At 41.4% G+C, this 18,125-nt stretch overlaps 1 protein-coding gene across 1 annotated transcript in view; it reads right to left on the reverse strand.

Moving 5' to 3' along the window:
- The window catches only part of LOC311135306 (SH3 and multiple ankyrin repeat domains protein 3-like), a gene marked incomplete at both ends in the record, with an annotated part of 230,889 nt that overhangs the window by 105,451 nt on the left and 107,313 nt on the right, over positions 1 to 18,125 (reverse strand). The window contains 4 exon segments of the mRNA XM_084169256.1: positions 3,092 to 3,255; positions 3,430 to 3,671; positions 4,074 to 4,140; positions 5,021 to 5,098. Coding sequence (XP_084025382.1) covers positions 3,092 to 3,255; positions 3,430 to 3,671; positions 4,074 to 4,140; positions 5,021 to 5,098 — 551 coding nt within the window.

Below are 18,125 nucleotides of genomic sequence, written 5' to 3' on the forward strand. Positions count from 1 at the left end.
AGGAACTAAGGAAAAAGGTATACTGATTAGGACGTCGCTGATCTACGGAAGCCCTCAAATGAGGCGATCATTAGATGGGCCACAAATCCTGGGAAGTCACTAGGTGAATTTTCAGGTCAGTTCCAAGGAACTGTGAGATTGTAGAATATACATTCAATTGTATGTTACCTCTCGGTATATAGTTGACGAGGTATATGTCCGAAGTAGCCTCTCGTTGAATATCTGCAACTCAAGGTAGCACAAATTTAGGAAGGAAAATAAACGAATAGGAGCGGTGGAAGCATGCTTTTGGAATTGTATGAATGGATACATTCTTGTTGATTGAATAGTTTTCATGTGTGTGTGAGAGAAAGAGAGTGTGTGTGAATTTCCACACCGTCCTTGTTCAACTTCCTCCAGTCCATTCATATGTCCATGTTTGAGTATTTGAATCCCAATCTACTAGAATTCACAAAATGGGACAAACACCAAATTGAGACTCTGCATGCAGAATTCTGCAAAAATATCCTCTGTTTACAACGTAAAACACCAAATAATGCATGCAGAGCAGAATTAGGCCGATACCAGCTAATGATCCAAATCCAGAAAAGAGCAGTTAAATTCTACAACCACCTAAAAGGAAGCGATTCCCAAACCTTCCATAACAAAGCCATCATCTACAGAGGGATGAACCTGGAAAAGAGTCCCCTAAGCAAACTGGTCCTGGGGCTCTGCTCACAAACACAAACAGACCCCACAGAGCCCCAGGACAGCAACACAATTAGACCCAACCAAATCATGAGAAAACAAAAAGATAATTACTTGACACATTGGAAAGAATTTACAAAAAAACTGAGCAAACTAGAATGCTATTTGGCCCTAAACAGAGAGTACACAGTGGCAGAATACCTGACCACTGTGACTGACCCAAAATTAAGAAAATCTTTGACTATGCCTTGCTATTGAGAAAGGCCGCCGTAGGCAGACCTGGCTCTCAAGAGAAGACAGACTATGTGCACACTGCCCACAAAATGAGGTGGAAACTGAGCTGCACTTCCTAACTTCCTGCCAAATGTATGACCATATTAGAGACATACTTCCCTCAGATTACACAGATCCACAAAGAATTCGAAAACAAATCCAATTTGGATAAACTCCCATATCTATTGGGTGAAATACCACAGTGTGCAATCACACCAGCAAGATGTGTGACCTGTTGCCACAAGAAAAGGGCAACCAGTGAACAACAAACACCATTGTAAATACAACCTATATTTATGTTTATTTATTTTCCTTTTTGTACTTTAACTATTTGCACATCATTATAACATTGCAAACATTACACTTTTGTGAGTGTAATGTTTACTGTTAATTTTTTATAGTTTATTTCACTTTAGTTTATTATCTATTTCACTTGCTTTGGCAATGTAAACATATGTTTCCCATGCCATTAAAGCCCTTAAATTGAAATTGAAATTGAAATTGAAATTGAATTGAGAGAGAGACCAGTAGTGGCCAACAAGAGAGAGAGAGGGAGAGGAGTAGAAGGAAGGAAAGAAGAAGGGAGGGTGGGAAACAAGGAAGATAAAGATTAGGTGTAAACGTGTAACTAATATTTTCCCTGCACCAAGTCATTTGAGGACCGTCTCTCTCTCCCTCAGGTATCTTCAGGCCTTTACTGTTGTGTCAATAACATTAGTAATTTCCAGACCTGTCACTTCTTACACAGATAAACATGACTAATTACAGCATCTAGGACAGGACACATCAGGGAAATGACCTCTACCTCCCTCTATCTGGGCCTTTCTTTATCCCTCCTTTTGTACCTCTCTCAGTCTAACTACTACTGATACGGGACAGAGTCTCAGTACGCATCTCATATCAACTGAAAATTAAGGTATCACTATACCTCTTAGTGGAGACCGTAGTACATTCAAATACAGGTAAGCTATACTACCTCTACCAACAGGGTGTCATGTTCAACACACTGATGCTGCTTTACTACCGTGGCCTTCTTAAGACAAAGGGAAGGGAGGGACGAAGAGAGAGAGAGAGAGAGAGAGAGAGAGAGAGAGAGAGAGAGAGAGAGAGAGAGAGAGAGAGAGAGAGAGAGAGAGAGAGAGAGTATGTATGTATGACCATATTAGAGACACATATTTCCCTCAGATTACAGCGATCCACAAAGAATTCGAAAACAAACCCAATTTTGATAAACTCCCTTATCTACTGGGTGAAAAACCACAGTGTGCCATCACAGCTGCAAGATTTGTGACCTGTTGCCACAAGAAAAGGGCAACCAGTGAAGAACAAACACCATTGTAAATACAACCCATATTTATGTTTATTTATTTTCCCATTTGTACTTTAACTATTTGCACATTGTTACAACACTGTATATATACATAATATGACATTTGAAATGTCTTTATTCTTTTGAAACTTCTGAGTGTAATGTTTACTGTTAATATTTATTGTTTATTTCACTTTTGTTTACTATCTACTTCACTTGCTTTGGCAATGTTAACACACGTTTCCCATGCCAATAAAGCCCTTAAATTGAATTGAATTGAATTGAGAGAGAGAGAGAGAGAGAGAGAGAGAGAGAGAGAGAGAGAGAGAGAGAGAGAGAGAGAGAGAGAGAGAGAGAGAGAGAGAGAGAGAAAGGTCTGAGTAGCAGCCTGTGTGATGGATGGAGTGAAGTGACAGTAGGGTATTACAAAGGGAGAGAGGGCTACAGTCATGTCTGTAATGCAATTCCCATGTCAGACATCAAACTGCTGATGCTTCTGGAGAATAAGCAGACACACACACACACACACATACACATATAAACATGCACACACTTGCAGAAACACATACACACATACAGTGTTCTATAGAAGAAGCATAAAGCTATGTGTTTAATCATGTACTGAGTCAGTACTACTGACACATTATCAAAATAAAATGGTTAGCAACCTCAGCATTAGCAATCTGCTCAATTTATCCCACACTGGAGAGACAATGACAAGTAGGAGAGAGGAGGAGCTGGCCTATCAGATCAGACAACAGAACAGTTCATTGTCCCCCAAGGGAGCAGTATATTAAATAAATGATTGATTGTCCATCTCACCTGAGGCGTCCTCGAGGGACGTGTCCCAGAGGGTGTCCGTGTGCCTTCCTGATGCCCTGATCACCCTCATGCAGATGACTGTGTAGCGAGGGAGACCGGGAGTGGGAGGAGCGAGAACTGCCTGTGCTCTGGAGACTGCTGTCTGGCACCTCTCCATGACGGGTCTGGAAAATAACACACACACAGTCACACACAGTCACACATATATTTCATATGTCTCTGTCACACACACACATGCAGGCAGGCACGCACTCACACGCACACACACACACATACACACAGACACACACACACTCTGTCTCTCTCTCTGTCTCTGTCTCTCTGTCTCTCCCTCTCACCTCCCCCAGGCTGGCGTGTTGTTGGTGTTGTCCCAGTGCAGGCAGGCTTCTCAGAGAGGGGACAGGAGACTGACCCTGTCGACCGTGACCGTGACCCTGCCCCAGACTCTGACCCAGACCGTGACTGCTGTCCCCATTGAGGTTGTTGTCGCTAGCGGAGCGCAGCAGGGAGCGGGGCGAGGGCAGGCCGCCCACCAACACACGTCTACGGTTGGTGTAGGAGGGGGTCTCCCTGAAAGGCACTGGGACAGAAACACACAAAATGTTGCTAGCCAAATCAACATGCCTTTCCTAAGGTACTGCCGAGGCTATTGAGTTAGGAAAACATCTTACTGCATTATATTAGGAATCTGGTATATTATTTCCTTCAAACACTAGATGGCAGACTATTCACACATAGCAGATTGACACCCAGTACACTGAATTACACAGAGCAAGTGCACATGCTCAGGGATCATTACAGACTGGGTGATTACAGTGGCTACAGTTCGAGTGCTTCAGTCACTTAGCTGAGGGCTCTCTCACCCTCTCACACCACTATGGGAGATCAGTCAGGGTAATTCAGTCAAGATTAATTCTTTAGAGTCCAGTGACCACCTACTGTTAGCCACATACCCATGCCATGTACTGTACTGTCTACTCACCAACGTCTGACACTTTGTGGATCTTGATGATTTCAGCCAGATCAAAGTTTCCTGCTATAATGGCCACCTGGAGGAGGAGAGAGGGAGGAGAGAAGAGGGGAGAGAAGGGGAGGAGAGGCATAATATATGTTGTGTGTTTCTTCCTTTCCCAACTAGAGGTTTGTATCCTGCTTCTCAACATGAGTGTTCTGTAAAACAAGGCTCCCATAGGAAACTGTCCTTCTCATGGGGAGATCACAGAACTCTGCTGAAACCTGCTGTCTCAGAGTCTGTCTGGAATAAACACTAGCCTCTGTTGTTTCAAGAAAACACATTTTGGGAACCAATTATCAGATGTATACTACATCTACTCTAAATATCAGCTTTTTAAGACTACATTTCCATAATCTCTCCCCTCTTCATTTGCATTACTCTATGGTTCCCTCTCCATTCTCTCTCTCTCTCTCTTTCTGTCTATCTGTCTGATTAATCTTTCACACATCAGTAACCCTTCATTAAAAGGCTGATTGTAACAGATGTCTGACAGCAGTGTGTGTTTCTGATTTCTGGCACTGTGTGAGCGTGTGCATGTGAATGCGTGCATGTGTGCGTGTGTGTGCAAGTGTGAGTGCCCTGGCGGTGTGTGGAGCCAGCTAGCACTGTGTACAAACAAATTAACATTGATGTATTGAGGAAATCTGTGTCAATGTCAATTTGTCACAAGCTTAATCACACAGCTTGCCACAGAGGCAGGCCAGAGTAGAGAAACAGTGTTCAAGTGGTGTTGCCTTTATGCCATGTAGTTATCACAGAACAAATATAAATATATTATTGAGCTCCCTTGACCTCCAAGAGTTACTAAAACTTTTTCCATATTAAGTCCATATAAAGTTGTCCTTGGCATATGGTTACTGTATAACTAGAATGTAATGTCTGATAGAGGAAAGCTGAGGGATGGAGAGTCTCACCTGAAAGGCTGTCTGGCTGTTGTAGTTCTTGATCTCTTTATTCGCTCCCCGAAACAGTAGAACTCTGGTACAGCTATCCTGAAAGAGAAAGAGAAAGAGAGAGAATTGGATACATTTGTTAGAAAAGTTAGATCAGTTGTGAAATGTCGGTATTTTGGTTGCATATAGATCGGCAATTCATCAGAACACACACACACGAACAAGCACACACGCACAACCATTCATGTGCACACACACACACAGAAACACACACACACAGAAGATATATGAGGCTCCAGTGAGTGCCAGCTCTATTCTCTAATTGGTCCCAACAGAGCTAAGTCTGCTAATTACACTGACCAGAAAGAGAGTGAAAGAGAGAGAGACTCCCTACCTCCCTACATTCATCCTTTAATGCTAGAGCCTTCCTCTCCCCTTCTCTCCCTCTCAGAATTGTCTCTCCATCACCCTCCCTTTCCCTCCTTTCTGCCTCTATTCATACCCTAACATAACATGTGTGTTGCGATGTGAATGTGTGTCATTAGGCTATATCATTGCGGCTGTGTGTAAATGTATAGTCCTCCCCCTTTCTCAGGAGGGATCCATGGGTTAAGGGAAGGGCTATGTGTTTGCAGGGTATAGATCGATATGTAATTTAAAACACAGTAGAATTAACAGCTCTATGATTGACCTTCTTAACCAAACTTGTGGCTGCTCTCTTCCTGGAGCCTTTTGAGTCATATTCATATACACACATCCGTCACAGCATGTGCATGCACACATGCACACTCACAGGAACGCATATCTCTGTTCATATTACATTGATCTCACATGAACCTATAGTCCGAGTTGTGTGTTTTTTTTAAGGTAAGCAGAGAGACATAAGGAATCAACACATCTTCCTTTAACTAACAAGGCGGTTCAATAATGCAGTGCCTTTCCTGTAATAGCTCTATAATCACTTCATGCTAATGCTAGCACACCCTGCGGCTGTTAGCTTAGCTAATCACTAGTCGCCTGTACAATGCTCTCTCTCTCTCGCTCTCTCGCTCTCTCTCTCGCGCTCTCTCTCTCTCGCGCGCTCTCTCTCTCGCTCTCTCTCTCTCTCTCTCTCTCTCTCTCTCACTCACTCTCTCTCTGTCTCTGTCAATTTTAAATTCAATTCAAAGGGGCTTTATTGGCATTGGAAACATACTGTATGTTTACTATTCCAAATAAACAGGAAAAAACTATCAGATATTAACAATAAACATTACACTCACAAAATGTTAAAAGGAATTATATTATTGGCTATGTGTTTTAACAATGTGCAAATAGTTGAAGTATGAATGGCAAGGGAAAACAAATAAATAAACAGATACATACAGTGAGGGAAAAAAGTATTTGATCTCCTGCTGATTTTGTACGTTTGCCCACTGACAAAGACATGATCAGTCTATAATTTTAATGGTAGGTTTATTTGAACAGTGAGAGACAGAATAACAACAAAAAAATCCAAAAAAACGCATGTCAAAAATGTTATGAATTGATTTACATTTTAATGAGGGAAATTGTCCTTTTCTTATGGCAACAGGTCACACATCTGGCTACTGTGATTTCACACTGTGACATTTCGCCTAACAGATATGGGAGTTTGTCAATATTTGGTATGTTTCCAAATTCTTTGTGGGTCTGTGTGATCTGTGGGAAATATGTGTCTCTAATATGGTAATACATTTGGCAGGAGGATAGGAAGTGCAGCTCAGTTTCCACCTCATTTTGTGGGCAGTGGGCACATAGCCTGTCTTCTCTCGATACCCAGGTCTGCCTATGGCAGCCTCTCTTGATAGCAAGGCTAGGCTTACTGAGTCTGTACATAGTCAAGGATTTCCTTCATTTTGTGTCAGTCACAGTGGTCAGGTATTTTTTCCACTGTGTACTCTCTGTTTAGGGCCAGATAGCATTCCAGTTTGCTCTGTATTTTTGGTTGAATCTTTCCAATGTGTCAAATAATTATCTTATTGTGTTCTCACAATTTGGTTGGGTCTAATTGTGTTGCTGTCCTGGGGCTCTGTGGGGTCTGTTTGTGTTTGTGAACTGAGCCCCAGAACCAGCTGGCTAATTAGCGTGTATCGTCCTAATGCTGCTCTGTATGCATTATTTGGGGTTATACGTTGTACACAGAGGATATTTTTTCAGAATTCTGCATGCAGAGTCTCAATTGGGTGTTTGTCCCATTTTGTGAATTATTGGTTGGTGAGTGGATCCCAGACCTCACAACCATAAAGGGTAATGGGTTCTATAACTGATTTAAATATTTTTTGCCAGATCCTAATTGGGATGTCGAATTTTATGTTCCTTTTGATGGAGTAGAAGGCCCTTCTTGCCTTGTCTCTCAGATTGTTCACAGCTTTGTGGAAGTTACCTGTGGTGCTGATGTTAAGCTGGGGTACGTATCATTTTTTGTGTGCTCTAGGGCAACAGTGTCTAGATGGAATGTATTTGTGGTCCTGCAACTGGACCTTTTTTGGATTCACTGTCAAGGCCCAGGTCTGACAGAATCTGTGCAGAAGATCTAGGTGCTGCTGTAGGCCGTCCTTGGTTGGGGACAGAAGCACCAGATCATTTGACTTCAAATCTAGTAGAGTAAGGCCCTCTGCAATTCGTTGATACAGTATATATGTTGAAGAGGGTGGGTTCAAGCTCTATCCCTGTCTCACCCCAAGGCCCTGAGGAAAGAAATCAGTGAGTTTTTTGCCAATTTTATTAACCACACACTTGTTGTTGTTTGCATACATTGATTTAGTCATATGTTTTCCCCCTAAAAAAAAGCATGAGCTGGCACACACCCAGAGAACGTTATTTAGCGTAGAGGTGCTGACTAAACTGTAAGCAATTAAAACAAATCAAGAGAGTCGCATACTCTATGTATAAACTCCCAGTAATTTATTGGGTAAGAAACCATCAACGTTACGGCATAACTGTGCCTTCTTCAGGGTAATGTCATGAATGCTTGAACCTGGTTATGTAGACAAACAGTGCAATTAGTGCAACCAATGACAATAGTGAGGGGTGTGTTGTAATTGCTAGGTTAATCAGAATGAATTAAGCGAAACTATTGAAAGACAATAGCCCACAGCATATTGAATATATTATGACATTGTTATCATTAGCATTAGCATAACATTAGCATCAACATACATTGTTTTATTACATTTCACCTATATATTTAAATATTTCTAATTTAATTAAATGTTTTTGTTACATGTCATCTTTTGGTTCAACCATAATGCATAATAAACATCATCAACAGGGGGAACATATTGGATATACGCTGATAAGCTGTAGAAAGAATACATTCATTTTCAAGACCTGTTCACAAAAAATATAATTGGCCATAAGAAAGGCCTGAGATCAAAGTCAATATTCAGACCACTAGGAGTCAATGTTTTTTAATAGGATATCCAGTAGGCCTCCCTCTGTAGTAGAAGGGTCTCGATGTTACCTCCTCTCCTTGGTAAAGCAACATGCTCAATTCCTGTATATTTGAGGGAGGAGATAGGATGGTTAGCTTCAACAAAGTGAGCTGCTACTGGATAGTCAGTGTTCCATTTCCATTTTCCATTTTAGTCATTTAGCAGACGCTCTTATCCAGAGCGACTTACAGTTAGTGAGTGCATACATTATTTTATTTTTCATACTGGCCCCCTGTGGGAATTGAACCCACATCCCTGGCGTTGCAAACGCCATGCTCTACCAACTGAGCTACATCCCTGCCGGCCATTCCCTCCCCTACCCTGGACGACGCAGGGCCAATTATGCGCCGCCCCATGGGTCTCCCGGTTTTTTTTCTCAATTTGTCTGTCATAGTTGACGTGTACCTATGATGAAAATTACAGGCCTCTCTCATCTTTTTAAGTGGGAGAACTTGCACAATTGGTGGCTGACTAAATACTTTTTTCCCCCACTGTATATGCCATATCTTTCTAACTGTGCTCTTTCACAAAAGCTCTCAACCTATAGCCTATATACTTACTAAGCACACAGTATGCTTTACATTAGTTATCTTGTTGTTATTAGTTGTTGTTAGTTGTTATTAGTCCCATCCTTCAGCTCCATTCAACACCTCCCATCTATCTCTTAACACCATCCATATTGGATTTCTATTTGCCATATATTTTTCAACTGTACTGTGATGTTTCAGAAAAGTTCTGAACCCTTCTATTCTCATTGCTTCTACAGATTGTAAATTGAAAATAAACATTTTTGCTAAAAGTATTATTATATTATTGATCGATTGACTATGACTTTTCAGATCACCCAGTAGTGCTATCTGCAGGGTTAGCTCCAGGTAAATATTGCAACCCTTCAGACATTCCTGGACCTGTGACCAAAAACAAGCTACAAATGGACAGTACCAAAACAAATGATCTAATGATTCTGTCTCTTCGCAGCAAAATCTGCAGAGCTGGGTAGATTGTATCCCCCATATAAATAACATTCTATTGGTAGCAAAAATTGTGTATAATAATTTACATTGAAAAATTCAAAGTTTTGAATCTGGTGCGTTTTCCGTATCAGTTCATAAACACTATGCCATGGAATCGGTACGTCAAAAATCTCTTCCCAACTATTTTGCAATCTATATGGGACGGTTGTCAATCCTTTGGTCCTTAAATATACTATTTATCACAATTGTCTTTAACCAATTATGTTCTTTAATGCAAGGCCGACAGACAAGTTCCTTACTTTTTAACCCTTCCACTTTCCTCTTCCATTTTTGCGGTAATGTTGCAATTATTTGGTTGTAATTTTGGGTAGAGCAGACATTTCCATATGTTTTTGTTAGCTGCATGTGCGACATAACTCAACCATTGTTGTTAATTTTCTTGGGTTGTTTGCTTGAAATGTTTTGATTTGATAGGGAAGCTGAAAGATCAAATATACTTTAGGCTTTCTACTGCCAGGTTTACACCTTCACTATTGCAGTGAAACATTTTGTCCAATAAGTTGTCTAAAAGGGATTGAATTTGTTGTTTGCCAATAGTTTTTTGTATGTTTCTACCAGAGGAGGCTGGTGGGAGGAGCTATAGGAGGACGGGCTCATTGTAATGGCTGGAATGGAATACATGGAACGGTATCAAACACATAAAACATATGGAAATCACATGTTGGACTCTGTTCCATTAATTCCATTCGAGCCATCACAATGAGCCTGTCCTCCTATAACTCCTCCCACCAGCCTCCACTGGTTTCTATACAACTTACCTTCCAACTACAGCATTTCTTAATTGTAAGCTGTATGTGTCAGTGGGCTGACTGAACGCTCTGAGAGACTCTGAATTGAGTTCGGTGATAAAGTAGTCTACACTACTACTCACTCTCTCTCTCTCTCTCTCTCTCTCTCTCTCTCTCTCTCTCTCTCTCTCTCTCTCTCTCTCTCTCTCTCTCTCTCTCTCTCTCTCTCTCTCTCTCTCTCTCTCTCTCTCTCTCTCTCTCTCTCTCTCTCTCTCTCTCTCTCTCTCTCTCTCTCTCTCGATGATGTTTTACAGCTGTGGAATAGCATAGCATGGGGGTGGAAAACCTTTAGCCTCTTTTAGACACGTTTAAATGTCTTTATTTTTACTTTACACTTAAAGATGAGGAGCAAACTGTAGCTAATGACCACATTAAGGCTCTGACAGTGAATTAGCTAGGGCGGTTAATACACATAGAGATGGGCTGTGTGTGTGTGTTTGTGTGTCCTGTTCTCCCTTAGGCAGGAGTCTCTAGCAGTAGCAGAATAATCTACTGGGAATGAGAAAGTATCCACTAAGGAGGAGGAGGCTGACAGAGGTGAGACAGGAGAGACAGGGGGGTGAGAGAGTAAGAACAGAAAGAGAGGGATCAGTGGAGAAACACAGAGAAGGGAATTAAGAGATGTAGAGAAAGAAAGAGAGGCAGGGGTTGTTCAGTGTATGTGTGTGTGTGTTTTCTTGTCTGCGTAATTGTGTGTGTATGCGTGCTCTTTTTATTTGGAATGGGGAGATGAATGGCGGTAGAAAACCCATGCATCAACTGCTGCCTCTCTGCTTACAACACCACACACATACACACACACACACACACAAATGCACAAACGCTCCAGGAGACCAATTATAGAGAGGGACATCTGTCTCCCTGCTTGCAGCCATAGTCATATTACAGGAAACCATTAAGAATCCAGCAGACTTCCTCTTGTGAGAGAAAAAATTAGTTATCAGCATTACTTTAAGGTTAATATAAATGATCCTGTTACTCTGGTTGTGTAAATTGCTGTTTTAACGTAACTCTGTATCTAATCCACCACGGCTGTGCACATCTCGTGTTCTTACCCCCACCGTGTGTACTCTGAAACTTGCATGTTCGGATACAAGGTATCTCTGTTCCGAACGAAGTCTCTCCTTATCCTCTATTCTAAGAACAAACAATTATTAGTACTTGCATGAGAACACAGAGGACTCTGAATATTTGGCCACTTCCTCCAGTAGATATCTGTTGGTTTGACAAATTGGGACAGTTGTGGTGGAACCAGCCATGACTAAGCATTTATAGGTCTAGTATATAAGACCTCTGTTTATCTCTGTATGTCAAGCTCTCAGCCCAACACTGAAGAGTGTGGGGTCGACCAGACTCATTATTGCAGAGCATTCACTCTATTAATCTGTGTTTGTGGTGTGACCTGCTCTCTTATTAATACATTTTGAATAAAGTAATATCCTGATTGGTGATTGATCTTGTCTCTCCTCATTAATTAATTAGAATTTCCACGACACTCTCTACGTTTCTTTACCATGATATACACTGAACATCAGCAGGTCAACTCCAGAGGAGTAGAGTTCCCCTACAGTACTGTTGCTAAAAGCAATGTATAGTAAAGCTCTGCATTTTACTAAATGGATTAATAATTCAGGAGACTCAGTTTTACATTCAGAATTCAACAGCTTTATAGAGGGTTCCATTGTCAAAAGAATGTAAGATACAATGACATTTACAATCTTCCCGGTCCCATTTTGTTCCCTCTCCATGTCTTGTATGACAGGTGCCTGATTCCACCTGGGCTCCTGGATAATAATGATGACAGAACCTGAGTTCTGCCACTGTTGTCACATTACCAAGAGATTCGTAAGCTTGTAGAAAGTTTTGTAAATTTATAGAAAGTGATTCGCAAGTTTAAAAAAAAAACTGGTTTGAGCAGCTTTAGGGGCAGGACCTTTTTTACTCCTGACCAATCAGCCAAAACCACAGCCGCCTATTGCTGCAACCATTGGCTGGATTGCTCCATCAATCAAATCTCAGGAAGTAGCTTGAAGAGAATAATAATAATAATATGCCATTTAGCAGACACTTACATGACTTACAGTCATGCGTGCATACATTTTTTGTGTATGGGTGGTCCCGGGGATCGAACAAGTTACAAGTGCCGTGCTCTACCAGCTGAGCTACAGAGGACCACTAGAAGACCACTAGACCACTAGAAGAGAAGATAAGTCATTTCTACAAAGTAACATTGTTAACGTTACTCGGCCTGAAGTACTAGAATATAACAATCTACTTGAAGGTAATCATCTCTTTTATATATGTAAATATTTAATATTTGTGAAAAGGTATGACAGTAATTTGTTTATCATGTGAAATATAAATAGTACATTTCAGATGAAATCCATTGACAGCAGCTAAGTTAACTTTAGCTAGCTGGCTTCTGAAATTCATTCTAGCTTTACTATCAACTGGCTAACATCAGCTTTATCAGGCAGCTTTAGATGCGAGGGGAAAACAAATACATTTATAGTTAACTATCAGATTGATGAAGTTTATATAAATGCCATTATAAACTGGGTTGTTCGAGTCCTGAATGCTGTTTGGCTGACAGCCGTGGTATATCAGACCGTATACCATGGTATGACAAAACATTTATTTGTATTGCTCTAATTACATTGGTAACCAGTTTATAATAGCAATAAGGCACATCGGGGGTTTGTGGTATATGGCCAATTTACCACGGCTAAGGGCTGTATCCAGGCACTCCGCATTGCGTCGTGCTTAACTTAGCCATGGTATATTGGCCATATACCACGCCCCCTCGTGCCTTATTGCTTAATTATATAGCTGTCAACATTTAGCTAGCTAACATTAGCTAAGGTAAATTTAAACTGCTGGGGAAAAATTCCCACCATCATCAATGTAGCTAATAATGTTAGGTTTCTAGAAAATAAAAATTATATATTTGCTAGCTATACAGTGGGGGAAAAAAGTATTTAGTCAGCCACCAATTGTGCAAGTTCTCCCACTTAAAAAGATGAGAGGCCTGTAATTTTCATCATAGGTGCACGTCAACTATGACAGACAAAATGAGAAAAAAAAATCCAGAAAATCACATTGTATGATTTTTAATGAATTTATTTGCAGATTATGGTGGAAAATAAGTATTTGGTCAATAACAAAAGTTTCTCAATACTTTGTTATATACCCTTTGTTGGCAATGACACAGGTCAAACGTTTTCTGTAAGTCTTCACAAGGTTTTCACACACTGTTGCTGGTATTTTGGCCCATTCCTCCATGCAAATCTCCTCTAGATCAGTGATGTTTTGGGGCTGTTGCTGGGCAACACAGACTTTCAACTCCCTCCAAAGATGTTCTATGGGGTTGAGATCTGGAGACTGGCTAGGCCACTCCAGGACCTTGAAATGCTTCTTACGAAGCCACTCCTTCGTTGCCCGGGCGGTGTGTTTGGGATCATTGTCATGCTGAAAGACCCAGCCACGTTTCATCTTCAATGCCCTTGCTGATGGAAGGAGGTTTTCACTCAAAATCTCACGATACATGGCCCCATTCATTCTTTCCTTTACACGGATCAGTCGTCCTGGTCCCTTTGCAGAAAAACAGCCCCAAAGTATGATGTTTCCACCCCCATGCTTCACAGTAGGTATGGTGTTCTTTGGATGCAACTCAGCATTCTTTGTCCTCCAAACACGACGAGTTGAGTTTTTACCAAAAAGTTCTATTTTGGTTTCATCTGACCATATGACATTCTCCCAATCCTCTTCTGGATCATCCAAATGCACTCTAGCAAACTTCAGACGGGCCTGGACATGTACTGGCTTAAGCAGGGGGACACATCTCGCACTGCAGGATTTGAGTCCCTGGCGGCGTAGTGTGTTACTGATGGTAGGCTTTGTTACTTTGGTCCCAGCTCTCTGCAGGTCATGCACTACGTCCCCCTGTGTGGTTCTGGGATTTTTGCTCACCGTTCTTGTGATCCTTTTGACCCCACGGGGTGAGATCTTGTGTGGAGCCCCAGATCGAGGGAGATTATCAGTGGTCTTGTTTGTCTTCCATTTCCTAATAATTGCTCCCACAGTTGATTTCTTCAAACCAAGCTGCTTACCTATTGCAGATTCAGTCTTCCCAGCCTGGTGTAGGTCTACAATTTTGTTTCTGGTGTCCTTTGACAGCTCTTCGGTCTTGGCCATAGTGGAGTTTGGAGTGTGACTGTTTGAGGTTGTGGACAGGTGTCTTTTATACTGATAACAAGTTCAAACAGGTGCCATTAATACAGGTAACGAGTGGAGGACAGAGGAGCCTCTTAAAGAAGAAGTTACAGGTCTGTGAGAGCCAGAAATCTTGCTGGTTTGTAGGTGACCAAATACTTATTTTCCACCATAATTTGCAAATAAATTCATAAAAAATCCTACAATGTGATTTTCTGGATTTTTTTTCTCAATTTGTCTGTCATAGTTGACGTGTACCTATGATGAAAATTACAGGCCTCTCTCATCTTTTTAAGTGGGAGAACTTGCACAATTGGTGGCTGACTAAATACTTTTTTCCCCCACTGTATTTTAAAGACTTGTTACAGACTTTTGAACACTACGTTCCACTGCCTATTTATTTATTAATTGGTGACTGGAATATGCCCGTCCTGCAAATAGCCTGTATTGTTTTGGTATAATTTGGCTGAGTAGGCTTGTGCACATTTGTGTTTAATTAGCCAAGTTGACCAAATTACTGACTGACTAGGCTTATTGTTACTCATGTTTTTGTAGTTATTGCATTTCAGGTGGAGAGGGAGTAAGATAACTAGAAAGCAGAAATGTTCCCAGTGCCAGACAACCACAGGACCCTAGAGGTATTACAGTCAATGCTTATAATAATAATAATAATATGCCATTTAGCAGACGCTTTTATCCAAAGCGACTTAGTCATGCGTGCATATATTTTTTACGTATGGGTGGTCCCGGGGATCGAACCCACTACCCTGGCGTTACAAGCGCCATGCTCTACCAATTGAGCTACAAAGGACCATATGAACTTGATATTGTATGTGAATTGCCCATTTATATCAATGACACTAACAAAATGGTTGGATTGTTCAGCAACATGTGCAGTAAATGCTAACACGGCTTTGGTGATGAAAGGTACATAATGTATTTATTGTCATCTCCCCATCAGGCCTCTGCATGCTGTGGCATGGGCCTGGATGATGACATCTCCTTCCAGCTGCCTGACTGAATACTGGGGCCTTCAGTGGCACCTTACCTGACATTCCAGCAAGAGTCTCCTTATCACTGTCTCATAGCCATTTAACATGTCTCTTATGTAACCACTCATTCATAAAAACTGCTACAGACACAAGCAATGACTTATATTCACTTGTCTATTTGTCCCGTTCTTCAGGCTTGTCTGGGATATATATTTTAGTTGGAACACCTGTGTGATGTCTTATATACATGAATAAAAATGTATTCACCCTAGACATGAGACTTGCAAGTGTTGTCTTGATGGAGAAAGTCAGCATGTTTTTTAATGTTTGAGTTACCATAGTAGTTAGTAAAAATGTGAAGAACAGGCTATAAAAAATGTTTTGTTTTGCAACAACTTTTAAAAAATTAACATGAGTAGTTTATACAAAACTTTATTGCGTTTGGTGATCATCCCCCAAATTTGGCCATTGAAAAGCCTTGATAGTTGCATCCTTCCTCAGGGAACTGTCTGCTGATAGCTGGCAACAGGGTGGCAGGTTTTTTTGATGTGCTGCTCTAGAGTTCCATGGCCCAGCAGACTCACCTGGGGATGGACACATGTTAGTTTGTCTGGGAGACTTTTAGAGGGAGGAAATAGCATGAGTTTTGGAGTGAGTACAGCATATCCAACCAATGGCCCTGGATAATATGCTATATTTCGTCACACAGACAGTCAGCCATAGTGAAGGAGGTTTAAATAGTGCATAAAGTATATTACCACCAGCGGAGCTTACTTCACTGCTCTGGAGAGATCTCCGGTAGTTGGTCAGAAGGCTCTGGAGGTCCTTGGAATATTCTCTCTGTAACACCTGTAGAGGTACTGAATGGAATTGAAAGAGATACTGAATCCATTGTTGATTATTGAGGACTATAAGGGTGCCTTTCAATCAGACATATGGATGCGTAAAAGGCACAGCAACTCAATGTCTTTCAAAGGGATGAGCATGTTGGGGGAGAGGGTTGTGTTGGGCTGTCCTTCAGAAAAGTTGCAAAGACTATCCTTCAACCAATTAAAAATGTAGAACAGTGTTTTTCCCTTACCAAACAGCTGTGTTGGACATGCATTTTGGTTTGAAGGTAGCCTTACTCTGTGGTTCAAGTTCTTTCTTCATGTCTGTAACTTCGCTCTCACTCCACCTAAACCCTCACCCCTGACCTCCCAATGGCCCAGGGCCTCCTGCGAAATTTTGACAGTGAGTTACTCCAGGAGTATACAGCTTTATGGTGCATAGGACTTCTCCACTACTCATATGAAAATATGCACGACTTACTGACATGGAGTGGTCCATGTTCCTGCCTGTAGCAGGCCTCAACGTGGATGTAGGGAAATGTCCTGCCGGACTCCTGCCTTGGACTATGGTTGTATCTATCTCCACCAGGCTCCTGGAAATCAGATGACAAACCTGCAGAGATTAACAAAATAACATTGTTCCTGTATTTAGTCAGTTGAAGTCATGACAGCCACAGTTTTTTTTTTAAACAGGAGTGTACAGGTTGTTGTTCCAGTACTTCACTAACACCTCATTCAACTACTGTGGTCTGAAATTGGAGAACAGATTGAACACAGTTCAGTCCCCTGGGACAGAAATCACCCACGTCTGTATTATTGAATACGTTACACGCTTACAATTCTGCATGATAGAGAATAACATGTGTGGATCTAGTTCTATCTAACTTTGTGAATAAACTCCAAAAACAAGTTTCAATTTAGCTAGCTAGTTAGCTGGCTAATGTCATTTATCTCAACTTGATCAGTCAGATGGTTAACTAGCAAATATTGTATTTGTTTTCCCCTCGCATCTAAAGCTGCCTGATGAAGCTAGCCAGTTGATAGTAAAGCTAGTTAGGTAGCTAACATTAGCTGCTGTCAATTTAATCAGAAAAGTACCATTATATTTCACTTGTTAAACTACTGTCATGCCTTTAATTTTAAAAAATCGATGTACACATATACAATAGATGATTACCTTCAAGAAGATCGGTTTAATTCTAGTACTTCAAGCCGAGGAGTAATGTCGAGGTGACTAGTACGGGCCGCCTCCCTGACGGACCTACTAGCTTCATTCACACGGGGGTAGTCTTTGCCTGTGGATCTTCTCTTGACCTCACAGGGTGGGTCAACTCCAACTGTGCGTTGTAGGCCTGGATTCCCAGTGAGGCGGAATCCTTGTCTTCCTACCGTGAGCTGAGTTAGCACTGAGCTCCACTTTATCAACCGGGTTATCCCTCTTGGTCTATCCCTGCTTGCCACAGAGGTTAGCTCACTCGTTCCTACTGATTACACTTCAGGGGTAGTTTGTGACATGGTATACTACGCGTCAGTGGGGGCTATTTTTGTGTACAACACCAACAATGAATCCATTATTTATTTATAGTCCTCTCTGTACTATTTTATTATGTGGCGCGGCTCTTACTGCGTGATTTCTAGCTGTTCACGCAGGATACGTTCCGCCACGGGGTTAAACTAGTTATTATAAGTGCGGCAGAATCTCAGACACTCCTGCTAGTGGCTGGTCCTCCCTATGTAATTGACCAGACAGCACCCTCACGGGTGAGTCACACTCTCTAGGTCCCGGGTATAGGGTTTCATTTAAAATTAATTAAT

This window comes from Coregonus lavaretus, assembly GCF_964263955.1.
Source record: "Coregonus lavaretus genome assembly, chromosome: 9".
In the NCBI taxonomy this organism is placed as follows: domain Eukaryota; kingdom Metazoa; phylum Chordata; class Actinopteri; order Salmoniformes; family Salmonidae; genus Coregonus; species Coregonus lavaretus.